The sequence below is a fragment of the Phodopus roborovskii genome, unplaced genomic scaffold (assembly GCF_943737965.1).
Source record: "Phodopus roborovskii unplaced genomic scaffold, PHOROB, whole genome shotgun sequence".
Taxonomy (NCBI): domain Eukaryota; kingdom Metazoa; phylum Chordata; class Mammalia; order Rodentia; family Cricetidae; genus Phodopus; species Phodopus roborovskii.
In genome coordinates, this window is record NW_026126578.1 from 5,823,713 (window position 1) to 5,850,307 (window position 26,595).

Sequence of the window (26,595 nt, forward strand, 5' to 3'; positions counted from 1 at the left end):
TCTACAGCATACTTCTCAGGGAGGCAGCTGACTATTCACAGTGACCAAGAAGCAGACATTAAAAAACACATTTCAGTGACTGTTTACTATTTCTACTGCTACCATATCTGCATGGCTAAACAGAAAGTAGCCTGAGAATATTTTTTCCTCCTTGCTTCAAAGGCTTGGTAAGTAGAAGGAATTCACTTACCTAGTATTTCACAATCAATTGGTCAAATCACCCTAAAAAGTCTTTATCTGTTGAAGAATTTCAGTCTGTTAATTTTGAAAGGCATATGGCTAAAAATGGTTCTAAATTGAAGGAAAAGAGGGAGGTGGAGATGAACTCTAATGGAAGCTTAAAGAGTCTGAGCCACAGCCCGATGCTTTTTAGAACTGAGATTATCTTGAGTCTTCTGGCTTAATGTCAAGCAGTGCAGAAAGCCCTTTCCCACTCTGGCTGCAAATTGTTCTTCTTTGAAACATGTCCCAAGATAGGGATAATCTCTTGGAAAGTCACCTTTTCTACTCTCTCCTTTTGACTTCTGGAGAATTGAACACAGGTTTATGTCCATACTTCCTAAAATATCTCCTTACCCCATACTGCTGAGTCAACATGGATCTCAACTGCTTTCTCTGGCTATTTATTTCAGAAGTGGTGACACACACCTTTTTGATAAGGTGAGAGGCTATGATATCAGGTTGCTTCGATACCTGTCAGTCAAGTACATCTGTGACCTGATGGTGGAGAACAAGAAGGTGAAGTTTGGCATGAAGTGAGTACAGGGCATCTGGCATGAAGTAGGCTCAGACCGTGTGTTCACAATTTGCAAGACTGGCCTATTCATGGCCATTCTGGCATGGGGGGCTTGTGTGAAGGCTGTCTGTGCAGCCTCTCTCACTGCATTTTGAAACAGTCCTGAAACAGTGTCTTCATACACACGTATGTGCTGGTACACATGGAGGCCAAAGATTGACATCGGATATGTTCCCCAGTCATTCTTCACCTGATTTTTTTCAAGACAGTCTTTCAATAAGTATGGAGCTCACCATCAGCTGGCCTGGTTGGCTAGAAAGTCAACAGATCCTGTCTCTTTCACATCACTGTGATTACAGGTGTTTACAGCCACTTCTGGCTTTTTACATAGGTGCTGGGAATCTGAACTCCAGTCCTCATGCAGATATAGCAAGTACTTTACCAGCTGAGCCATCTTCCTGGCCTGGTGGGTTTTTTTTGTTTGTTTGTTTGTTTTGGTTTGGTTTGGTTTTTTGTTTTGTTTTGTTTTGTTTTTTGTTTTTTTGTTTTGTTTTGTTTTTTATTTGTTTGGTGGGGGATTTTATATGGTTTATTTTGCTTTTTATTTGTTTTTATTTTGTTTTGCTCTTTGTATTTTTGAGATAGGGTCTTGAAATATGGCTCAGGCTGGCCTTGAACTCGCTATGTAGCCCACACTGGCCCTGAATTTGTGAGGATCCTTCTGGCTCTGCCTCCCAAATCCTGGGATGACAAGTGTGCAACTACTCTCAGCTACATGTTCCCATGTTTAGGAGTGGCCTTTGGAGGTAGAGAAGTCCTTCCTACTGTCCGGCTCTGTCCCACCCTCAGGACCAAGAGTGGATGTGCCTCATGCCTCCATGGAGCTGATGATATGGAAGTTTATCCTCAAATCCTGGGTACTGGCTGAGGCCTGCTGCTTTGTTAGAGTGAAAAAGATCTCTTATTTGAGTTATTAAAGTGGGGATAGGGAAGAGTTCTTAATTGTTTGCTGCTGAGGGTGTCATTCCTAAATCTGAAGGACAGCTTTTTAGCAAAAAATTGTAAGAAACTGTAACATTCATTTGGAAAACAGTCTGTTTTTGTGTATATTGGGATGCAATAACACATTATGTCCCTGTCTTATAGTGTAACCTCCTCTGAGAAAGTGGACAAAGCCCAGCGCTATGCAGACTTCACTCTCCTCTCTATCCCATATCCAGGTAGGAGACCAGGGTCAAGCTTGCTGTGCTTGGGTGTCCTGGAAGCTGTTTGGGAGATTCTGTATCAGGCAGGATGGACATTTGGGCCCCTGGTCACAGCAGCCACGCTTGAGGGTCAGGCAGGATCCTGAAGACTTGTATGTTTGTACAGGGAGTAGTTTACAGGGGTGGAACCTGGTCTTGGTATTCATGAGCCTTGAGAAAGTTACTTCTCTGAACTTCAGTTTCCCTCACATATGTCAGGACTCAGAAAAGACTAGAACTTGCATATCCATATAGCCTATTCATGTAAGAGGAAATGACATGTTCATACACAGCCATCATTCATGCTGCTTTGGCCCATATACTGTGTATCGACTCATGTATGTCCAGAGAACTACTGGTGGGTATTACCCCAGACAATGTCGTTTGTGGGGCAGAAAACCAAAAAGTATCATCAGTAATTGTATAGGAACCTCCCAATATTGCAGGGCACTTTGGTATCCATAGAGCCACTTTGCATCTCTGTCACACAATCCTCTGTGGCCAGGCTGTATTCTCACACTGGAAACTGAAGCTATGTGGTACTCTAGTTCCCTACCACCCCTACCTAGTCACTGAACAACAGTGCCAGGCTTTGTCAGTCATATCAAGGACTGTCCTCCCTAACCTCTCCCACTTCTCATTGACCTCTTCCTTCAGTTTGGGCTTGGGCTTTACTTCCTAGTCTCAGATCCACATAGCCAATAGAAAGAGAAGGCTGAAATAGCCTTTCATAGAATTGCAAGTTCAGCTTACTTCTTGTGTGGTCTTCAGATCCACTCTTGATCGGGTATACTCAGTGTCCTCCATACAGTCTATGACTCTTTTCTGCCAGCTTTGTGTTTGGTGCCTTGCCCTTGGCACTAGGTGCCCTTGAGCCAGCCCCTCAACCTTTTTGAGCATCATTTTCATCCTTCATAACATGAGAATAATGACACTTGTTTCAGAATAAAGTGAGAGACCCATCCCTAATAGACTCTGTAAATTACAGTCCTAATAAGGAATTTGTGGGCAGAAAGGCTCTTTAAACCTTCTGTTGCTTAAGAGCAACTCTGGGTTGATATAGGTTACGAAGATGCCACTGGGCTTGACAGTTCTGGATCCACACACTGGCAAAGGTCTCTTGTTCCAGAAAAATCCATTCCTCACTCGATGCCCTTGTGTTCTGTGCTAGAGCCATCTGTGGCTCTGCAGCTCCTTCAGATCTAGTATCCTCCTCCCAGGAGAGGCTACTAGGGAGCTATAGCCTCAGCTACTCCATGTCATGCGATGTGGTTCCTGAGGATCAGGCATCCATATGCTTGTTATCTAAGTTCCAAAAAGGGCATAGTTAGGGAAAGTAGTTATGCTACAAGTGTTAGTACCATTGAGTCATTGCAATAGCAGTAGTGCAGGGATTCTTTGTATGTAGTTTGGCAAGTTACCACTGATTCCTCAGATGTTAACCTCCTTTGTTAACCTGTCTCATTGGGCCACAGTCCATCTGGCTTAGGGCTGAAAATACTTGATGTGACATCTTCCTGTAATAGCAAAATAAAGGGCATAGTCTCATTAAACAGAATGGGAATTAAGTAAATGATTGTACTTCCATCCATAGAGCAGTATAGTTCATAATAGAATGGTGCTCAGTACAGTGAACAGGAGCACACAGTACAAACAGCTAGAATCCTAGCATGTGGGAGGCGGAGGCAGAGGGTCACCATACATTCAAGGTCAAGCCTTTTCTGTGTTGTCCACTCCAGGCCAGCCAGAGCTACATAGTGAGACCCTGTCTTAATAGAAGGTGAGGAGAAATAATTTAGTTGATATTCCCAATTGTGTTAAGGAATGGTACTTAGAGATTTGAGTAGGAAAGATGGCATAAAATAGATTGGTCTGAATTTCTCCCCCAAATTTTTATGTACTTCATCTGATGGTTTTATGAGTTGGGAGGAGGGTGCAAGGGACAATCCAAAATAAAAAATAGCCAGACACAGCCATTAAGGAGGTAAGACAGGAGAGAAACACTTTTTAGTTAACATGCTTGTGTTGAGTTTTTTTGTCATGCCTGTGTCATTTAACAAAATCAGTTATTGAAAATCATACCTTTTATAGAAAGAAAAAGGTGGTGTTAGATCAGTGATGACACAGGTGATATATGATCCATGGAGCATGACTACAGGTCTGGGAGTCTGAACTTCACACCAAAAAAAAGGCCATACCTTTGACCTTTAAGGACTGTCACTTGGGTGCTGTGAGGACTTCAAGGCTCATACAGGCACTAAGGATTGATTGTATCACTTTAACATATACTGGAGATGGGCAGTGCTCCCAACTCTTCTTCAGAGCATGAAAATGGGGCCAAACTCCACCCACACAAAACTAATTTGTTTCTTTTGGAGTGAGTGGTCATTATCTCCTGCTTTTGTCTTTAACTATGTTGCCTGCTAGTAGGTCCAGAAGCCTGTTGTAATAATGACATCAGGCATGGCCCTCGGTACCAACTCTGTTTTGTCAGTTCTGACAAAAATAGTGTATGTGTCATAGGCTTCATCATAACTCAGCCTGGGAGTTGATCTAGCAAGTCTGGATTTGGGAAAGCAGAGCACGGTGCCCTAAGAGATAATTGATGTCTCCTCTTAGTACAGGCTAATAAGCTCAAGGCCCCTGCCTGATAGTTACAACTGTTGTTTCTCCTGGTGAGGCACCCTAAAATGGGCTGAAGTATTATGGCTGAAGATTATCTCCTGACTTCTCAGTGTTGAGGCTGGGGGATTATTATGAAATGAAAGCAAAGTTGGGCACATGAGGTAGGTCCCCATTTTTCTCTCCACAAAGATCATCTTTTTTTGCCCTGAGGCAAGCCTAGATACTATAGAGTTCTGAGTATTCCACCTCTGGTTTCTCACAGAATTAAGGGCCCTCATTGGACTTGGTGTACCAAAGCCACATGCCTGTGAAAATCTGCACACTCATTAGCTGATGAACTCAGTAACTTTAAGAAGCTATTCTCCCACCCCACCCCCCATGTGACTTGATGCCACAGGAGCCCACTCAGCAAAATGGATATAGTCACCCCACAAAGGCAGGTCATACATAACCCAAGGGCAAGCCTCATCTCTGACCAAGGCAGCTGGATGCTACTGCAGAACAAGAGTTTGACCAAGTCTGGCATGGTGGTGTACTTAGGAGGTAGAGGCAGGTATGGATCTCTGTGAATTCAAGGCTAGGATGGTCTGTATAGCCAGTTCCAGGACATCCAGGGCTACATAAACACCTGCTTTAAAAAAAAAAAAAAAAAAAAAAAAAAAAGCTGGTTGACTTCTTAGTCAAGAGGTTGGCACTAAGAGTTCCTGTCACAAGAGTAGTATGGAGTCAGTTAATGTATTTCACTTGAATGTCACAGGTACCTGAGCAGCTATGCAACTAACTGTCTTACATGTATTACTGCATTTCAGCCTAAATAGCCATCCCACAACTTATTCTGTGTCAACTGGTGTGGGTAAAAACTGTACTTAGAAGTTGAGACTGCTTCTAAAGCTTCTTCCTTGCATAGTTCCTCCCTATGTTGCCGAGGCCTCAAGCTGGTCGTTTCTGAGGAAGTTTGATGGAGAAAGTACCCTTAACTTGCTGGGTTGACAGTAGTGGTGTCCATTGAACGCTTGTCAGCTTGCAGGCACTGTCATGTCTCTCTGGAGTAAGGACATGTAGCCCTCTCTGAAACCTGTATTTGCTACCCTTATTTGCTAAGAAGATGCCTTAATTTTACAAGAAAGCTGACTCCTGGTATGAGCACTGCCTTTATCTGCCAGAATTGGTACAAGAAACTTGAGGATAAAGGGACTTGTGGTGAGAGAGGTGTCTCTAGTGTTCAGGACACAGATAGTGTAAAGACAGTTGTGACCTTGTATAGCTGGAAGTAGAGTGATGCCTGGAGCTTGCTCTGGCTCTGGATCTCACCATATCAGTCAGCCCCAGACTGTCCAGAGCCACCAGTGTGGAAAGCTTGGTGACCTTGTGACTCCCGAGTTCTCAACACCTAGGTTCAAAGGTGGCCAGGGTGTTGAAGACAACCATAACTTTGTCTTCTTTTCCAGGCTGTGAATTCTTCAAGGAATATAAGGATCGGGATTACATGGCTGAAGGGCTCATATTTAACTGGAAGCAGGTATGAGTAACAATATTCAACTGTGTTTCTAACACGAGGCCACAAAGAGCTAGTCTTTTTTTTTTTTTTTTTTTTTTTTTGGGAAAATGCTATGCTTTTCTGTTTTATTCTTGCCTACATTTGTCTCACTTTCTTCCACTTCCTCTGCTGCTTGCATGTATGTGTTAATGTCTCACCGCACACCCTTTCCTCTGTCCTTTTCATGGCTGCCTGGCCATTAAGGAAAGTCTTCAAAGCCAAGTCAGGAAAGGACCTTACTTTTCTTCCACTCTGTGTAAAGACTGGAAGCAGTGTTTCTTCCAGCAGCAGATCATGCACAGGGAGCTTCCAGAGGCTGAGTATTGCTTGCCCTTGATTCTTGAAGCTTCAAAAACTTCAGTGTCTGACAGATAAAGTCCATTCAGCTATAGTGACCTGGTCACTTTGCTTTTTAAGCTATCTGTTCCAGAGTACCCTAGGCATCTGACCCAGAGAAGACAAGTGCCGTGGAGGGCTGGCCTACCTGTGGTGGATACAGCTTCATGGCTGGAACCTATTGTTACCATAACTACATCTGCTGGCCAATTACATCTCAGTGTCATTCTATTCTCAGGACTACGTTGATGCCCCATTGAACATCCCTGGCTTCCTGACTCACTCTCTGAACATTGACTGGAGCCAGTATCAGGTGAGGGCCTGATTATGCAGGCAGGATGAGGGATGGTGTAACCAAGGGGCCCTGTTGCCCAATCTTTGAGACTTTGTACAAATGTTGTAGTATTCTGACATCCCACAGCTCAGACAAAGAAATTGATTGCTTGTCTGTTGAACTCTCTATTTTTTTTTTTTTTTTTTTTTTTAGACAAGGTCTCACTGTATAGCCCAAGTTGATCTAGTTGATCTAGAACTCACTGTGTAGACCATCAGGCCAGCCTTGAACTCACAGAGAACCTCCTGAGTGCTGGGATTAAAGGTGTACACTTTCATGTATGGCTTTCCTTATTTGCTCTAGACCCAGAGAGTCAAAGTCTTCCAAATGTAACTCAGTGATTTGTGTCCACCAGGGGGATCTGTTTCCAGGGGACCTCATGAAGCCTGCTCTTCCACATCTGGGCTTAGCAGCTTTTCATTTTTCTTTTTAATGGGCTCTGTTAGAGGAAGTGCAGAGCTGCCTGACCTCATTTGACTGCAGAAACCTTAAAGATAGAGCTGGCTTTCCACACTGTTGAACCCTCACAAGCTGACAGCTGCTGGGAGTCTCCTTTGCCGCTTGCCTCAAACAGGACAAGTAGCTCTGCTGCCACCTTCCCCACATCCTGTTCTTTGCCTGCCTGCCTGCCTTCCCTCTTCTCAGCTTCCTCCTGCCTGGCTGACACCTTGTCCTTCAGGATTTGGCTCTGTGTCCACTTCAGGCTTTCCTGACTTGCCTCCTCTCCCCATCCCTGATGATTGGAATCCTGTATCTGCCTACCCATTAACCCCCTGGGTGTATCTATCATGGAATTTTCCACTGAGCTGTAGTTACTGGTTTTAGAGATATGCTTCTGTGAACTCCATGAGGACAAAGCAGAGGACCCACATGGCTTGTGTATCTCCTCCGCACCTCCTGCACAGAAAGCCAGGTGTTAAGGTACATGCCTGTCATCCCTTACTTGGAAGGATCATTGCAAGTTTGAGGCTAGCCTGGACTAGTGTTAGTTCCTGTCTCAAAACCCACCTACCCCATACCCCAGTGGGGAAAAAAGATGTGGGAACAGCTAAGCCAGTGATTATCAAAACATTCTGCCTCCCTACCATTTTTGCTTGTGTCCTGGATTGAACAACTCCCACACAGCCTTAAGGTTTCCTTTTCTCAGACTTGACCTGCCTCATAGACAACTGGAGGCCCCGTTCTCTTATGTGATACCAGGGAAGTTTATAAAGGCAAGGACTGGATTTGTCTTATCCCAGTTCCTGCCATGTGGATCCCAAGGAATTGAACTCAGATCATCAGGCTTGGTGGCAAATGCCTCTACTTATTCTGCCAGTATGGATTTAGCTTCTCTCTGAATAGCCTTAATTACAGTTTAGATGCTCCTGCAACTCTCTGGGTACAAGCAAGAGGGAAATGTCAGATGTTTCCATAAGAGGATCATTAGAGAGGGAAAGTGGTCAGTGCTCTTGATTGTGAGCTGGAGTAGATTTATGAGGTCCTATGTCCTGGGCTATGGTTTCACAGGTTAAATAGCTAAGGGGAGCCTGCACACTCTCAGTTTGTGTACAGAGCTCTCAAGTGGCCTCTACCCCAAGTGTCCCTTTTTCTCTTCTCTCTGGAGCCGCTTGTTTTCCTTATGCAAGTGCCAATTGTATATGAACTACTCATCAAATAGGGATGACAGGAGGGGCTGTGTGCTGGTCTTGCTATGGCTATGTCTGGAAGGGAGGAAGGGCTCTGCTGAGTAGTTGGAGATGCTGCAATTTGGCTCCTTTGCTTTGAGTAGACCTTTCCTTTCCCTGAAAGTGGGGTTGGCAGCCCTATTCTGGGCCTTATTAGGATCCCTGGGTTTATGGCAGTGGGAAGCAGACTGCTGGTTAGCTGACTTCAGAGCACCAACACTGGTGTGATTCCAAGCATGCTGATGGCAGGGTAGACATGTCAAAGGAACACTTCCTTGAATGAATCAATCAAGCCAGTTTGTCTCACTGAGACTCCTCATCTCAGCCAGGGGTGCACTTTGCCCTCTCTGCATGTTAACTTTGGAGTCCCAGATTCCCTTTTAATTGTTTTCATTGGATTATCAACTGTTGTTCACTTACTTTGCTATGTGGGATGATCATGGGGTGGACCTAAGTTTTTAGTATACTGCCTGGCCCACTCACATTCAGTAGTCTCACATTTTTTGTTATTCTCCTGTAAACCTTAGAGTCTGGTGGCGCTAGACCCATCCCTCAGCTCAGCTGTGTGGTTTTGGGCCTTCCCAGTGCAGTCCTCCCCTTGGATAACCAGGCCCAGCCCTGGGAACATACTGTCTCTTCCTGATCAAAGTCTCCTTTAGATCTGCACTGCTTGGTGCTCTGCAGAGCCCCAGGCCTTGGTCCCTCCCTCCCCTTGCTGCTGCTGTCTTCATTAGCAAGTCTAACCTGAGGTTTCCTGATGGCTCCTTTCCTCACTCTGCAGAATCTCAGCTTAGAGGAAATCTCTTGGCAATAGGGTTCCTGACACTTTGAGCCAACTGTGTAAAGAGACCCTCATGCTCCTGCTGCTAATGGCTTTATTAGCACAATGCTGCAGCAGGTCTCTGGAGCTGCTAAAAGTGGGTCAGAACTCTCTGGGGGCATGGGAGGGTCAGGTAAATGAGTGTGCTTTAAATCCTGGGAAAACCATTGCAATTACAGGTGCCGTGTTCCCCTCCCCCTCGGGAAGTGCTCTCTCGTTGGCATGCACCACCCTTTCTGCACAGCCCAGAACGCTGATAGGCAGTTGTGTCCTACGAGAGCAAAAGCTGTCCCTAGCCAGGGAAAAAGGCTCTGCAGAACTGGGTCAGACACCTCCATGGAATTCAGGTTGGGAGTGGGCTGCTCCAAAGTGCCTAGTCTAACCCTCTCATTTGGCTAGAACAGATTCTTGGCAGCATTTATTTCCTGACTCCCACCTAATGAGCCAGTATCTGCTAAATACTGTTTATATTATCTATCAAAAAACATTGAGGCCAGGAGATGGTGATACATATGTATTATCCCACTGCTCAGAGACAGAAGCAGAAAGATAGTGAGTTTCAGCCCAACTTAGGCTAATATAGGAAGACAATCACTAGAATGGTAAAGGGGGGGCAGCCATGTGACTTAGTAGGTAAAGGTGGTTGCTGCCAAGCTTGACAACCTGAGTTTGATCCCCTAAACCCATACAAAGGGGAAGAAAACTGGCCCCCCAAAGTTCTCTGACCTTTTACACATTAGCCATAGCAGGAATGCATCTTGTTCTTGTTTTTTAATGTGTGTGGGTGTTTTGCCTGCATGCATGTCTGTGCGACATTTATGTGCAGTACCCATGGAGGCCAGAAGAAGATATCAGATCCCCCTGGAACCCTTTCAGGACTGCAGTTACAGATGTGGGTATAGGAAATTGAACCCTGATCCTCTGTAAGAGCAGGCAGTGTGCTCTTAACCACTGGGCTGTCTCTTCTACCCCAGAAGTGTCTCTCTCTCTCTCTCTCTCTCTCTCTCTCTCTCTCTCTCTCTCTCTCTCACACACACACACACACACACACACACACACACACACACACACACACTGTTAAATAATGCCTAAAAAGAGCATGCCGTGAGTAGTAGTAAAGGTGAATGAAGCGGTGATTGAGAAGATAGTGTTTGTGTCGGTTTCCATGGTGTGGTGGCAGTTGAAAAATTACTCTTACTGTTTGGAAAAAGTATCCATCCTGGGCTCCCTGGACTTAGAAGCCACTAGCATGTGGTTGCTTAAGAGAACCTGCTGGAGACTTTCTTCCTTACTCTCCAACACACTGAATAAGGGATGCAGGGTGAGCTCTTGGTGCTCAGGTTATTTGGGGTTTGAGGCTTTTAGCTTAAGACCAAGAACCTTATATACTTGCTGCCAAAGATCATGCTTGGCACCATTTGTTAGTTTGCAATAGGGTCTCATATACCAGGCTGGCCTAGCTGAGGTTAGCCTTGAGGTTGGCCTGATCTCCCTGCCTAGGCCTCCTAAAGCTGGAATTACAAGGGTGTATTGTCATACCTAGCAGTGTTTTTGTTAGATTTTTGGTGCTAGGATGGAACCTGGCATTTCTTAAATGAAGTGTGTGTGCTGACACCCTAGCTGGCATTTGTATTTGTTTTGGGATTTGTGAAACTACAGTATGTGGCCAAGATTGTCCTCAAACTCAATGTTCCTCTTGCCTTCTAGTCCTAGTTAATATTTATTTCTCAATCTTTCTGTTTGCCCAACAGAGTTGGGACCTGGTGCAACAAACACAAAACTACCTGAAACTGCTGCTTTCCATTGTTAACAGTGATGGTGAGTTTCAGGGTCCCAAGCCTGTGAAACACTGGTCAGTGTGGCATTAGCTCTCTGAGAATCCTCTGAATCAGTGAGACTTTTCAGGCTGGATTCCTTCCCAGGGGTCTGCTGAGAACTTTAGTCAAGGCTAGTGAGATGTCTGTGTGGGGAAAAAGCACTTTGCTGTTCAAGCTTGATAAATTGGGCATGATGCCCAGGACCACAGTGGGAGAATAGAACCAACTCCCATAAGTTGTTCTCTTAACTTGGCCTATGCACTCTCATGTGCACACAAACACAATTATAAGAAATACAGTTAAAAACAGAACTTCAACTAGAAGAGATGTTTGAAACCAAGAAGGTGTCCCCCCGTGTCGTGTCTCCCCCACCCCCCCACCCCCCGCATCTAGGATGAGATTAGGAAATAACCTCAGATAGATCCCTGGGGAAGAGACACTAAGCTGGCCTGGAGGCCTCATCTGCACCAGAGCTAAAGGCTCTTTCATCAACCCCTGATTCTCTCATCTGGTGTTCTATTCTGCAATAGATGACAGCGGGCTGCTGGTACACTGTATCTCAGGCTGGGATCGGACCCCTCTCTTCATCTCCCTTCTACGCCTTTCCTTATGGGCTGTGAGTATGAATGTCCTACGGTCAGGGAACATGTAGAGACCATATTGGAGTCTACCCTTTGGTGTCTTAATTACTGTCTCCAAGATGCAGAGAAACTGTGGAATGAGGGCACACTTAGCAGATGTCATGTTTAACCATGTTCTTGGTCAGCAGAAGTGGTCACCCAGTCTATGGTGGTGTCTGCTCCTGGGGCAAGGAGATCTGTACTAGGAAGGCAGCTTTCTGATCTTGCCACACTTGATCTCTCCAGGATGGGCTAATCCATACATCCCTGAAGCCTGCTGAGATCCTCTACCTGACTGTGGCCTATGACTGGTTCCTCTTTGGGTGAGTTTTCAAGGAACACAAGCCTTTGGGGTATATGTCCATGGTGGGTGGGTTTGGCTTTTTTTTTTTTTTTTTTTTTTTTTTTGGGGGGGGTGGGTGTAGAGATAAGAAAACTATGGCTCCTTTTGGAAAAGATCAAAAACGTTGGCAGGCTTCATCTGATGCATTAGTGCCAAAGACTTGGTCTGCGTCTGGTGCACAAGCCTTCCTTAGCCCTGTGTTATACACTTTGACTCCTCACTCTTCTTTTTCAGGCACATGTTGGTAGATCGGCTCAGCAAAGGAGAGGAGGTACGTACCCTTCATAGACCTATACCACACCTTAAGACAGACTGACACTCATTCTGATGGCCATGCTGTACATGTGATTTTTTTTTTTTTTTTAAATACTCTTTCTGTACTTGGCTCTGGAACCAATATACAGGGTGCTTCTATGACCCCATATTCAGGGCTGAAACATGGAGTGCTGCTATCTTCAATCCTGCCACACCCAGAATCCCCTTTTTCCCAAGGTGTTCTGTACGCCCAGGGTCCTGTCTGCTTCTCCTTTGTAGGTTGCCTCCAGGTCCATTTTGTCCTTCTCTCTTCTGTGTACTCAGATTTCTCTGCCTCCTTTGATTTGCCTTCTCCGTTCTCTCTGCCCTTTCCAAATCTTTGCCTGCTTGTCATGGTTTCCCCAGCATCAGATCTTAAGTTGGGCTTGAGTAAGTATGTCTCTACTTGTTCTGCTTTATTGCCTAGGTGACCTTGAGTACATGCTTAACCTTGAGTGTCCTGGTGCCTCATTCAGAGATCCAGATGCCTATCAGGACATTGTTGGCTCTGTCCCCTCATCCCTAACATCCAGAAGCATCCTTTTCTCCCTCCTGCTCCTGAGCTTGCTTCCTTCTTGGGTATCTTATCTCCAGCTTTCTTTTGTTGCTCTTTTCCCCAGCTACTCATCCCCCAAATCTCTTCTGAGCACTTATGCTGGGCTGCAGAGTTTATAAACCCATTCCTTGGAGGCCCTGTGAACTCTGCCAGAGGCATAGCCTTTGGCATTGAAATCTGTGCAAGACCTCTTTGTAGATTTTGGAGTGCTTTAGGACATTCTGTCCTCTACTCCATCTCCCTCCTCCCCCAGAGCAGGCCAGATGCTCCTGTCAGAGAATCAGGTCAAAGATGAGGCTGAGCTGCCTGGGTTCAGTTCTACCTTCAGTCCCTCAGCATATGAGGGACTGGAGGACTGAGCTTTACCTCCCCAAACTACAGACACCTCTGTAAAGCAACAAGCTAAAAACAGCTGTGACATGCCTCTTGACCCTGTCTTTGAGGTTCCCAGGATATATTAGCACATTAAAGGTTGAAGAGTCTGATGGAACACCTCTGTCATTTTATGTAATTCAGTGTTTTCATAATGACCAGATCTCAGCAACCCTCTGCCTTCTTTTGAGGGAATCTTGCAGGGCCCTGTGGGAATGTGTGGGTGTTTCCCTGAGTGTCACATGGGTTATACCTTTGGGGATCACTGGTGTGATGTATGGCCTGGTGTGTTGTGTAAGCTAAATAGACTAAAGCCTTTGGACTAGGGCACTGGCTGGGAAGACCAGGGCCTCACAGCCAGCACCTGAGCACAGCAGGCTCTGATCCAGACCATGGCTGCCCTATGTAAGTTCTGATCCTGTATCAGATCGTGTTACCCCCTCCCCATGGAATAGCATTCCTCTTCTGTCCTGCCTTATCCATTAATCCCCTTGCCCAGGATACTCTCCCTCTCAGCTGTCCCTCCCTGTCAACAGCTCTCCTTGGGCTCTTAGGTGGAAGTAGGAAGCTGGTGTTACCTCATCTTAGTAAAGACTAAGAACATGTGTGTTGAACTGAAGATTTGAAAGCTCTACATTGGACCTCTGTGCCCTCAAGAAGCACATTCTTTCCTTCCCCAGCTCAGACCCAGGAGTACCTGCCCAACCCTGCTGAGCCCCCAAAGATCCAGCAGGGATCCCCAAAGCAGGCCATTCTCCAAAAAGGGATTAACCAAAGCTGCCAGCAGCAGCTTCTGGATGTTCTGCTGTGTCCATCTTTCCACTGGGGAAGGCTAGCTTCTCACTGTATGGTGCTTTTTCTCATTTCCTTCAGATTTTCTTCTTCTGCTTCAATTTTTTGAAGCATATCACCTCCGAAGAGTTCTGTCTGAAGACCCAGAGGTAAGTGGAGGACAAGGCACTCAATGGACACCCCTCTGCAGTAGGACATTTATCCCAGCCCTGTCCACTAGAGCAGATGTGCATGCTGAGGGAACTAAGTGAACAGGGAATGAATGGTCTCTAATGAAAAGCTGGTGATACTGTAGAAAGTAACAAGGCTATGGACAGGACTCTGCACTCCTCACTGCCTTGAGCTGATGTTCATTGTCCTTGGGCACTGTAGAAGGCCAAGTGTGCTGGGGATGTATACCTCAGTAGTAGAGTGCCTGCCTACCATGCTCCAGGCCCTCCATTCAATCTTTGGCATCATAAAGAAAAAACTCAGAATATGACCCCATAGAAATTGAATCATACCCAGCTGGGCAGCATGTTATACCCATTTACTCCCAGCATCTAGCAGGCAGATCTGGGTTCAAAGCCAGCCTGGTCATCCATCAGCATAGTGAAGCAGATACCTGCTTCCAGCCTGAGTCTTGTATGTCTGGCAGTTGCTCTGTGACTCCAGTGAGAACTTGGGTCCTGTGAATTGACGTGTCTTCTGCCCAAACTTGGCACTTGTTAGGCCACAATAAGGAAAAGCAGACCCTGTTAACCTAAGTCTAGTGCATGTGACAGGCAGAGCCAAGCTGATGGATCCCGGAAGTGGGCTTGATACTTGGCAGACTCTGTATGTGGGACCTGTTCCATGAGGTGCCAGGAGTTGTAACAGTTCTGCAGGCTGGGCAGTCAAGAGGAGGTGACAGAAAACTCCAGCTACAGCTCAAATTTCCTGCTTGGGGTTGTCATTCTAGGAGGAAGAGTTTGCCAACTCGGGATGCAGGCATCACTCTGGAAGATATCTGCATGTTGAGTGAGTCCTGGCCCCTAACAGGCTTCATCACCATAGCTATTTAAGTGTAGACCACATGGGGACCTGTTCTAGAAGCTTATTCACCCAGCCATGTGGTGTGTGGAAAAGGTGGGAGACTGGCAGTGAGGAAGGTAACACCCTGACTTTTGGCTGCTTTCAGGACGCAGAGACCGAGGCAGCACCACCAGCCTAGGCAGCGACTTCTCCCTGGTCTTGGAGAACTCACCAGGAGCTGTGGGGAGCTTCACCTATGAGTCTGTGGAACTTGCCCCGGCAGGAGCACCAACTCAGGCAGCTTGGTGAGGGGCCAGACTGAGAGAGTAAAATCACAGCTGTGGCCCAAGGCCACCAGTCCCTAGGGAGCCAGGCCCTAGGAACAAAGGGGGCTCTGACAGAAGGCTTTTGAGAGCATAGCTTCATCCCCTGCTGTCTGTACTGGGCCTCAGAGCCCAGCCATCTGGTTGGTGAGGGGCACTGCATGGTGGCCCAGGAGCATCAAGGGCTGGTTCTCCAGCGGGACCAAGAAGCAGCAGTGAGATGAGGAAGAGTACCCAGTACAATGTACCAGGAAGTGGGGACTAGCTTAGAGGAAGGAAACAAAAAGTGGTGGCTACATACAGGGTTAAGGGACCTGTTTTGAGGGTCCTCCCATTGAGAGTATGACAGGATCTAAGGCCTTAATGTCTTCCCTCTTAGACACATGGCAGAGTTTGTATAGCACTTGCAAGTGAGGGAATGGAACAGTTAACGTACACTAAGAATAATTTCCTGGCATGTCCTCTGAGACTAATGGGCCGGTGCATTTTGAATGCCTTAGCCTCTCTGTTAAAATCCCAGCCTTTGCTGCCTGTGGCCTTGAGCCTGGGAGAGGACCAAGTGTTTGTTCCTTCTGTATATGACATTTCCCCCATAGACAGAGTGGCTCCAGAGCTCAGCTGACAGCCTTGCTCTTCTGCCACAGGAGGAAGAGTCACTCATCCTCCCCACAGAGTATGCTCTGGAGCCGACCACAGCCCTCTGAGGACCGCCTACCTTCCCACCATGGGCTGGCTGAAGCCAAGTCTTCCAGCTCTTCATCCTCAAACCATTCTGACAACTTTTTCAGGATGGGCAGCAGTCCTCTTGAGGTTCCCAAACCCAGGTGAGGAACCCCAAGGTATAAGGAGCCTGCTGGAGAAGGTGGCTGGCCTTCCTCTATTATAGCAAGGTTGGAAGTGGGGGTCTAACATTTAAGCTGGTATCTTTAGGCTGGTATTCCTTGGCATGTGCTTGATGAGTAGCTCCATAGGAACTGGAAGAAATGGATAGCTTAGCAGACCCACTCTTTGAAGGATTGGTTGTTTTTGGGGCACAGAACCTTCACTGGTTTGTAAAAACTTGTGGAATCTCTTCCTGGAGCTCTGTATAGTACATAGCTAAACAGAAGATGGAATGGTGGTTATGTGACTGACAGAGTCAGGACTGCCTCCATGGGGTCTGGATACTTTGGATTTATAATGTCTCTTACATTCCATGTCCATGTTGATAGAGAAGCTAAAATAGATAAGGAGCCAGCCCAGATGTGTGGCTGGAAAACCACAGCAACTCTATATCACACCTGAAAAAGCATAAGCTCAGCTAGGACATGTGTGCCCATGGTGAGGCCAGCACACTGTACCTCCTGGGTAAAGTTAGAACTGAGTATTCACAGGGCTTCTGACGGAGAGATGGTCTGATGTTTAGGAAAAGCACTTGCCAGCTGATGGTGTTTTTTCCATCTCACATTCCAAGGAAAAACCATGTGCATTGATTGCTTTCCTGTCTAAATCCTAGGCCTTCTGAAGACAACAGAACAGTGTGGGGCCTAAAGATCCCTAAAAGATTAGCAGAATGATCATGAGCTCTGCAGTCCCACTTAGACTGAGCCCAGCTTTGCTGTGTAATGTCCTTGGTGTCAGGTCAGTTAAAAGGCAAACTTGCTAAAACTTGTGGTATCCTCCTTCACACTCTGGACAAGAGGAGACAGTGGAGTAAGAGGAGCAAAAGCATCCTCCTCTGGGAGACAGAGCAAATGAGCGGTTGACAAGCATGGTCATCTGCTCTGGGCAGAGGACCCCCATGTGCACTACACCTACAGGAGAGCGGTCCACCTCAGTGTCATCTGCAAATCCTGATGATTCTGTTAAGCCAAGACTGTAGCCTGTAGGAGACTTAGTGGCTGTGACTAAACAGAGCCAGGGCCAGACAGAAAGCCCACATTGCCTATGCCTGTTCACATCCTGCATATGGGACTGGCATGTATGCCTGTTGCTGTGACCCCCCTCATCCGCACTTGGCTGTCCTCAGGGCTACTCTGGTGTTGTAGAGGCACTGTGAAACTCTTGCTGTCTGGGCCAAGGTTCTTATTCATGATCCTGCCCCCTTTTCTGTGTAGTACTGCTGGTTAGCTGGGAAGGAAACCAGAAGGTTGGTTCTATTTACTATCTAAGCCTTGCCCCAATTGTAAACAACTCCCATGCTGACCTGTCACTTTTTCTCACACTCACTTTTTATCATCCCCTTCTGCTTCCCCAGCCACAGTCATAGTTTCCTTCAGTCTTACGGATGTTGTCTGTTGTCATTATTGTTTTGTCTTTTTACTTTTGAGTGACTTGGACTTCTTGAATGGTCCAGGGTGGCCAATAAAGGTCCTTTCTCTGAGAGATGAGGACTGTTGGGGGATCCACCTCTTAACCTCAAAGCTCTGAGGCCACCCTGAGGCCAGCCTAAGGCTAGCATGGACCTAAGTGGGGATTGGGTAGACAGTGTGTGGGGCAGCTGCTGTGAACAGTATCTTCTGAAAGCACCTGCCCAGAGCCAGGCCCAGCTAGCCAGGCAACACAGTTCTGAATCAGATGTCTGCTGCCAGAGGTTTTGAGAGACTACACTATTCGGATTTGGAGCATTCTAATTATGTATTTCCATTAACATTAAAATTAATTTAGTCTCTTTTATCTTAAAGTGCCTGAGGGATCCTGTCATTAGCTGCTCTGCCTCTTAGGTAACAGTAGCCAATCAGGTCTTCAGTGCTACAGGCAGATCTGTGTAGAAAGCAGCCCTTTAGGAAAGTTATCTGTGACTGCCAAAGTCACTGCTGATGTGTGCTGGGTTTCCCGTGCTCCACATTCTCTAACCCTGCCTCTCTTAAAGCAAGACCCCTGTGAGAAGAAGAATCTGATGCTTGGCTGTAAGTGGGGAGTGTTGTTCTGTGGAGTGTTAATGTTACCAGGCTGTGCGTCCACATTTCTCATTAGGAAGACAGTGACTTTGGCTTTTTTTTCCCTGCTACCATATAATCAGCCACAGGACTGATTCTTAAGTGTACACATCTACTTCTGCCTTAACTAGGAAGTCACCTGTTCCACCATAGCATGACCTTAGTCTTTGTTCTCATGTCCCTTTAGGAATGAGGGGTGGGGTTCTGGCATAGTGTATGACTGAGAAGGATAGTGACCCCACTGAGCCCAGCTTGATCCCAGGCTGCCTGCAGAGCAGATGAACTTGCCTGAGAGATACCCAGCAGCCTGGTTGAATAGCTAAGTAGCAATACAGGAACTAACCTCTGCTGCCCAGTTATCTGCTCCCCCAGGCACTGCCACCTGCTCATTATAAAGCTGTGAGCTGTGTTCCAGGCTCTTTATATAGCAGAGAAGCCTGGCTGCTCTCTGCAGGACATAGATTCCTGTCCTGCTCCAGACTTGATGTGAGTGCTGATATAGCTAGTCCTAGCTTGAGACCTGGAGGAGAAAACTTGGAGCCCCAAGACTTTCTCTTTGGGCTGATGTAGGAATGCAGGAGACCTTGCTGGGTGACATGCACATATGTAAAAAGTCACTTATCAGCTGATGGCTTTCATTTTTCTAATCTGTATCCAGATACTTCAGACAGGTAACTGTACTTTCAAAAATTGTATGGCAGCATGATTGAGATGCTTTTAAAATGTAAGTAACAGGAAGAACATCAGGCGGCCTTCAGGTATAGTCTTACAGGGCCCCAAACCTATATCCCTGTGCTTCCTTCTAGCTGCCTTGCTCCTCGGGCCACCTTTCATCATCTTGCCAAAGTGGCTGTTGGCAGCTCCTGAGACTCACCCTTGCTTTCATTTCTCACATGGAAAGTTCTCATGAAGGCCTCTTCTTCCAGTCACACTTTTTAAGAGTCTGTGCTTTGCTCTAATGAAAGTTATATGCCCAGTCATGAGCTCTCCCCTACTCATAATGAGAAGGAAAATCAGCAAGTGGTGGTGGCACACACCTTTAATCCCAGTACTTGGGAAGCAGAGGCAGCTAGAACTCTTGTGTCTAAAGTCAGCTCTAGTGTAAATAGTTAACTCCAGGTTAGCCAGGGCTACATGCTGAGCCCCGTCCTCTGCCCTACACTCCCAGACAGAATTTGGTTTTTTTTCTGTGTAACAGCTTTAGCTGTCCTGGAACTCACAGAGATCCTTCCTACCTCTGCCTCCTAAGCACTGAGATTAAAGGTGTACACCACCACTACCTGGAATCTTTTTGTTTTTTAAGGAAAATTGGCTAGAATGGGCTTGGGCCAGACCTGATTTCAGTCACAGCTTTGGCCTTCCCAGGTATGCAACTTGGGGCCGGGGTGGGGGGTGGGGGGTGCAGATCACTTCCCTCTCTCTGAGCTCAGTTTTCAGCCTACTCTTAAGTAGGAACAGTGATCCTGAGCCCTGTAAATAAGGGAGAAATGGTGAAATGAAGTAAGGTAGCCATCATAGCTACCATGATAGGTATCTGTTCTTCCTACAAATGTTCAGAAACTGCAGCTGTTTTTAAGGAACTACTCTTACCAATCATTTATCTGCCAGCCATGTCAGAGCACTGGGCAGCTGGTAAAAGGCCAGGCCTGGTGCCTCACTCAGACCCATTCTTGCCTGGATTCAGCCAGAACTCCTTGTAGCTGTTTGTGTCTTAGTACAGAAAGTAGTAGCTAGAAGCTCCATGGCTGTAGCTGCCCTCAAGCACATGTCTTCCAGGAGATAGGAGACTGGGAACCATTGAAGCAGGGCCTGGGCTGGGGCCAGCTAAGGGAGTAAAGTGTAAGCTGGAGGCCACCATCCTGTATAGAGGCTTATGTCTTCTTGGCCCCAGGCCTAGGACAAGCTCCACAGCTCCAGTCTGAGGACTGCTCGGCCATGTTCTTTCTGATGCTTGAGCAAGAGAACAGAGGAGGCAGAACTCAGACTTCTTTTTTGGCAGCTTTGTTGACCCTTATGTAGGGAGTCCTGGACACTGGACTGCAGCTCACTAAAGCTGGTGAGGGCTCTCCTTCCTTCTCATATGCAGGCATAGGTCCCTCTAGGAGAACACTTACCTGTTGTCTCTAGCTGTCCCTCTAGCCTGTTTTAATCCAAGTATTTTTAAGTGTCTCTCAAAGGTAAGAGCTAAATGGTCATTTTATATAACCTGTTATTTGACTTAAACCTTGAGTAGGAAGATCTCATATGTTCATTCTTGAAAAATTTCAGTGTCTCTCAAGAGTGGTTGCTCAATAAAAACTGTTTTCTGTTCCATAGGAGGGGATGCCCTCTTGCCAGCCCTGCTGCCTCATCCACCTGACAGCTACTCTAGCCTGGTGTTGCCTCTGGGAAGCAAAGGGAACTGACTACCCCAGGGGACCAGAGTGCTTAAGAGGAACTAGGCTGAAACCCAACTACTGGCTATGATTCCCTAGACTAGCGTCCTGGGAACGGGTTTGGGGCTTGAGAAACTTGATGACATTCCATGGTCCAGAAATGCCTCCTCCTTCCCACTTCCCTCTGCTCAGGTGCTCTCCCCCTACTCCATGTCTTCTCTGAGTCTTAGAAGCTGTTTCCCCATAAGCTGCTAAAAATGGACAAGAGTCTACTCTTCAGATGGGCTGTGGAGACTGAGGAGCCAGGCTGAGTCTCTGGAGGGTTTGCACTGGCTGAAGGCCCAGCACAGCCAGGAGAACACCCAGGGCAGGCTTCTCTTGGGAGGCTGGTGATTCACAGACTTGACATTTTTCTATCTAGAAACGAGGAAGCCTGGCTTCATGCACCATTGGGGCTTCTATCAGGTAGTAGACCATGTCCTGTTTTCATCCCTGAAGACCTCACACTTTGCCCAGGGTCACCAAGTGATGAATATGACAAGGCCCAGTGTTGGCAGGCATTCCAGTTCACAGCAGCTTTAATGTGGAAAGCCATCTGTTTTTCTTTCTCTCAAGGTGCTATGCTTCTAGCTCAGGATGTATGCTTCTAGCTCAGGACGTATGCTTCTAGCTCAGGATGAATCTGTAGTCAAATCTGAGTTTTAAAAACTTCTTATAGGGCTCACCCAGTAAAGGCACTTGGTGTCATGCCTAATGATCTGAGTTCAATCCCAAGGACCCACATGTAGGAGAGAACCAGTGCCTACAAGTTGTCTTCTGAAATTCACAGCATGTATGCATGCATACACAAACACACATAAATGTAATTTAAAAATAAGACTCCTGTGTCTGGGTATGGTAGCTCATGACTGTTATCCTAGCACTTGGGAAGCTGAGGCTATGAATTCAAGGCCAACTTGGCTCTATGTAGGACGTAGGTCACAGTGCTTACAGATTGGCCAAACAACTGGTGGTGGGTGGTGGTGTCGCCTCGGGATCCACTGATGGCAGCAGCTAAGTGGGTTAGGGTAGAGAATTTTCCCCTGCTTCCTGGCTCCACCACTGTTTGTACTCTGGCCCTGTTTCTGCATCCTTGTGGGAGCCTTTCTATTATTCTTGAGTTTAATAAAAAGTCAATCCTAGTACTTGGGAGGCTAAGGCAGTTGTGTACTGCTCAAGTTTGAGACCAGCCTGGGCTATGTAGTGAGTTCCAGGCTTGATGCCAGAGACTGACTTGCAGCCTCTCTGACGCCCACAGGTCAGCTGCTGTCCCGGACAGAGGAGGGAGCTTAGTTGTTGAGTAGGGAGGAGGTAGCAGCACAGCTTCTCTCCCCCATGCCCGAATCTCCTTGTCAGAAGAGATGTGATGAAGCTGTCAATTTGCAGCCTGACTTGATTCATCCCTCCCCTCTGGGCATAGCCATGAGTTTTCTCTGTGGTGCTCTTAAATACAAACTCTGGCTCCTGGAAGGGAACCTCTGGGCTCCATCGTTCACTCTTCCATCTAGGTCACCCCCCCCCCCAGTTTCCAAAAGGCTTGGCCTCCCTCCCTCCCTTCTGATATGATCTCGATGGCCCTGGGTTTCATGCTGCACAGATGCATGTCACTAAGAGAGGGTGATTGCCCTTGGGGCTGGCTTCAGCCTAATCTGTCAGCTGCTGCTGAGGTGGTAGTACTTACCTGCATCAGCCACCAGGACCCTGCTTAGCTTTTGATCTTTGGCTTCAGCATCTACACAAAGCACTGTCCTCACAGCCCAGCATATCTCATAGTCCTTTTCTCAGTTACTCGTTACCGCTTTTTGGCTCTTTTGGAGAAAATAGTTGGCTTTCAACTGCTCTGTCAGAATCCTACAGCCGTGCCACAGGGCCATTGTGTTGCCCACCCTTCCTCAGGGCATCCCTGTCAGGCTTGTGACTGACTGCATCATCTCCCCTCTCTCTCCTTTCTGCCCCAGATCAGTGGACCATCCCCTGCCCGGATCCTCTCTCTCCACAGACTTTGGCAGCTGGCAGATGGTAACGGGCTGTGGCAGTATTCAGGAACGGGCTGTCCTGCACACAGACTCCTCTCTCCCTTTCAGCTTCCCGGATGAGCTCCCTAACAGTTGTCTGTAAGTGTCTTGCTTGAGAAGGCAGGATACTCCCCTGCCCATGTGAAAAGCTGGAGAGCAGTCAGGAGTGCTGGTCATGAGTGAAGCAGAGACTGGCCAGAGGGAGCAGCTTGGGGTCTCTGCCCCTCCCCCATTTGTCTGCAGCCTCTGGATCCCCAGGGTGTCAAGGATGCCTGTGGCAGCTCAGGAAGTGCATTAGACTTCATGTTCACTCTTCTTGGCTTCCAAAAACCCATCCACAGATGTGTCAGGTGTACCCTGAGGGAAAACTAGCTGGACTGTAACTGTAGAGGATTCTATTTATGTGTGAGGCTTTGCCTGATATGAGAATCCTTTGAAAACTGAACAGTAGGGTAGGAAGCTAAGTGTGTGTAGAAGGCCAGAGCAAAACGGCACCGGGTTAGCCTGGGTCTGTAATCTAAGCAGAACCAAGAGTTACTTTGTACTCCCACTCTTACACTTTTGCCTCAGCACAAAAATAAGGACTAGATAGCTAGATCACATGTCTTCTTTGGGGAAGCCACATGTCCCCTTGCCAGCTTTAGTGGCTGGTAGATGCCAAGTAGGAGAGAACTCCGAAGTCCTGAGTAGTAAGGCCTGCTCCTCAGACGTAGCTATACAACAGGCCCTTCAGTAAGCCTTACTTTTCACCACCAACCATGTTGGGGTGGCTTTGAAATGCTAGGAACCCTGCCTGTCACCACTACTGGAATCCAGTTTACAACACTCAACCCTTTGCTGTCTGAATGGAGTCAAGTTACTCTGGAAATAGGGAAGGACAAGGGTCCACCTGGAATCAGACAGGGACTAGACAGACTGCCAGATTTACCATAGGGCTTCCTAAGCCATTGCTTAGTCCAGCCTCCCTGGCCACTAGACCTCAATACATACAAATCTGGATCTTAGATTATTGTTTTTTGAGATAGGATCTCTAGCTCGGGTTGGCCTAGAATTGTAGTAGTAGCCAAAGGTCACCTGTACTTCAGATCATCTAGCCTTTATTTACCTCCTAAATATTGAGATTACACACGTGTGCCCCCAGCCTGATTTATGTGGTGGTTCTGGGGATGGAACTCCGATTCATCCATGCTAAGCAAGCACTGTACCGAATAAGCCACATCCCCAACCCATTTTTGGAGGATAAAGTAAAAATTCCTTAGATGTTTTTGTAAAGAAGTGTTCTTCCTCCAGAGAGAGCGTGGACCACCCCCTACCCTGTTGTCAGCATCCCTCACCTCCCAGAAATAGGCAGTCACAGCCCCAGATCATCTAGCCTAAAACCCAAAAACAGCCTCATGCTGTTTCTGAGCTGGTAGCCAGTTCCCCTCCCCTATCCCTAGGTCTGGGAAGTTCTCAAAGGACAACAGGTTCTGTGATCTCAGAGCCTCCAAGATTGAGCCGGAGTCTCTATCTGTTCCTTGTAAAGACACACTTGGACTTTGTTAGGAGGAAGCAGTCTACATCCTAGCTGCTTTGCTCTCCAAGTCTTGAAGTCTTTCCCAAGCCCGTTAGCTTACTGTTGAGAGACTGTTGCTGTCCCACATACAAACAAACCTTGCCTGTGTGTATCTTACATACACCAGTAGCCTGTCTCAGTTGGTTTTCTTGTCTCTAAACAGATTAGTCTTTGTCCCTTCTGCTGCCTGAAGGTAGAGGGCCATGTGAATACACATGTAGACCCCTAGAAAGCCCTTATTCCTTGTATGGATAGAGACATCCTTTTCTCCAGTGAAGCAAAACAAGCTGAGAGGCACACATGGCCTCCAGCCTGAGAAAAGCCTATTAGAAAGATTCAAGGACATGTGTCTCCCCGCAGTGCCCCAGAGACCTCAGGGTTGCTCCTGGGTTGCAGGGATTGGCATCATCTCATTTTCCTTGTGCTGCTGTGGGATTGCTTTGACTTTGCTTTGCCCCCTGCTGCTTCACTCTGCTGCTCATAGACAACTCCCACCAGCCTGTTTCCCCAGGACTTGTCTGTCTTACCCCTATTGGCCTCAAGATTGTCCTCTGTTCCCAGACTTCTGTTTCCCTAGGACCTGGGCTTACTAGGAAGGGGGCACATTGCTGTTGCCTCTGACAAAATCCAGGGGAAGGATTCTCCAAGGATGACTTTTAGAGGGCATAAAGTTGGGATGAGTTAGTGGTCCCTGTTAGCCTCATGCCATGGTGGATGGGCTGTGGGGATTCATCTGGGCCTGTGGCCCTTGAAGAGATTCCTCAGCCAACCCTCTGCATATACCTGACCATGAGTCCAGAGGATGGGTGATGCCAGATGATACCCTCAAGTCTCTTCTGTTACAGACTCTAGGATGTCAGACAACCCCATGTGGAGTTCACACATGGATAAGCCTGAGTTGTGTGCATTTAGTTCCCCTTTTGACCTCTAATTCCAGACAGTGAGGTGAGGCTTTTGGTCTGCTGTGATCAGTACCCTAACAGGGAAGGGGAAAGAATCAGCAACACCTTTCCAGGTGTTTACCGGGGAGGCTCCAGGACTGAGGTGCAGCTGGAGCCCAGGCTTTCCACTGGGAGGTCCTAGCCTCTTCAGAGCAACTGGGTTTCCCATGGCCAAAGCTCCTTCCAGTGGGTATCTAGCCCTAGCCACAAGAAAGCTGTAGCCTGCTAGCAGCTGAGGCCCAATGCTATATCTTGGGAATCTCCTTACAGGCAGGCACATGGCCTGTGCCTCAGCTTTGTTCGTAGAGGGAGTGGGAGCCAACAGATGTTGGAGCAAATATGCCACTTCTCAGCTCCCCGTTCCCTATCATCGCCAGGATGACTGTTTGCCAAGCACAAAGTAGTAAAGTCAGTACTCCAATAAAAGTTGCTTTGCAGTGGAGAGTAGACTGAGAGCTGAAATTTAATTACTGTGTAAGAGAATATATGTTGAGTCTGGGCCACAAGCCACATGCTGACTTTGTGCAGTTAGAAGTTTAAGGCTAGGCCATGTGGAATGAGGTTATTAGATCCTGCCCTACAGTAATATATTCATATATAGATGTGTGTGTATTTATTTATATATATATATACATTTATATATGTAAATTATGTATATATCCTTCCCTCCCACTCCCTCCCTCCCACCTCTTTCTCTACAGACTTACAGCCCTGAGTGACCGGGAGACACGGCTACAGGAGGTGCGCTCTGCCTTCTTGGCTGCATACAGCAGCACAGTAGGGCTTCGAGCAGTAGCCCCCAGTCCCTCTGGTGCCATTGGGGGCCTGCTAGAACAGTTTGCCCGTGGTGTTGGGCTCCGGGGCACAAGCACCAGCGCCTTGTGAAGTTGACGCACACAGCCATTTCCTGCTGCTGTTTCAGTTGAGCCCTCGGTGGAATCAAGCCATGCCCTAGCAAAGGGGCACTTGGAGAGCAGGGGGAAATCCCACACCCTCCATCTCTGTCAGCACATGGCAGCCCCAAACCTGAGCAGGCCTGAGGATGGGATTTCTAAAAAGCTCCCAGCCTTCTGGCTGGTGACCACTCTCGTCACTGCCTCCCACCAGCCCTGGTCTTTGGATTCCTATCAACTTTCAGAACTCTGTGGGATTTTCCTGGGTCCTCATGGAGGTCATAATGTTATAAAAGACCCCATTCTGCAATTTTTGTTTCCTGGGAAGAAGAGTCACCCACACTGAAAATGAGGCAGTTTCACACCAATCACAAAATAAAATCAAGGTCTTTTTGAATGGCTCTTGTCTTGCATTTCATCTGGTTGTGACTGTTGTGGAGCTGCTCAGAA

At 47.2% G+C, this 26,595-nt stretch overlaps 1 protein-coding gene and 1 non-coding gene across 5 annotated transcripts in view; both read left to right on the forward strand.

The window, feature by feature from the left end:
• Mtmr14 (myotubularin related protein 14) overlaps positions 1-26,542 on the forward strand; it is a 42,289-nt gene extending 15,747 nt beyond the window's left edge. For 3 of the 4 annotated variants that reach the window (XM_051203867.1, XM_051203865.1, XM_051203868.1), the window contains 14 exons: positions 633-755; positions 1,883-1,956; positions 6,054-6,124; positions 6,717-6,791; positions 11,051-11,117; positions 11,647-11,732; positions 11,983-12,059; positions 12,314-12,350; positions 14,175-14,242; positions 15,034-15,092; positions 15,253-15,391; positions 16,054-16,233; positions 22,700-22,855; positions 25,954-26,542. In XM_051203867.1, coding sequence (XP_051059824.1) covers positions 633-755; positions 1,883-1,956; positions 6,054-6,124; positions 6,717-6,791; positions 11,051-11,117; positions 11,647-11,732; positions 11,983-12,059; positions 12,314-12,350; positions 14,175-14,242; positions 15,034-15,092; positions 15,253-15,391; positions 16,054-16,233; positions 22,700-22,855; positions 25,954-26,137 — 1,396 coding nt within the window. In that variant the 3' untranslated portion in view covers positions 26,138-26,542. The remainder of the gene's footprint in view (positions 1-632; positions 756-1,882; positions 1,957-6,053; positions 6,125-6,716; positions 6,792-11,050; positions 11,118-11,646; positions 11,733-11,982; positions 12,060-12,313; positions 12,351-14,174; positions 14,243-15,033; positions 15,093-15,252; positions 15,392-16,053; positions 16,234-22,699; positions 22,856-25,953) is intronic. The other variant, XM_051203866.1, reaches the window with a different exon arrangement.
• LOC127236262 (small nucleolar RNA SNORD113/SNORD114 family) lies at positions 4,089-4,159 on the forward strand. Its single transcript, XR_007835762.1, has one exon. It is a non-coding gene; the product is annotated as a small nucleolar RNA SNORD113/SNORD114 family (small nucleolar RNA).
• Positions 26,543-26,595: the final 53 nt, after the last annotated feature.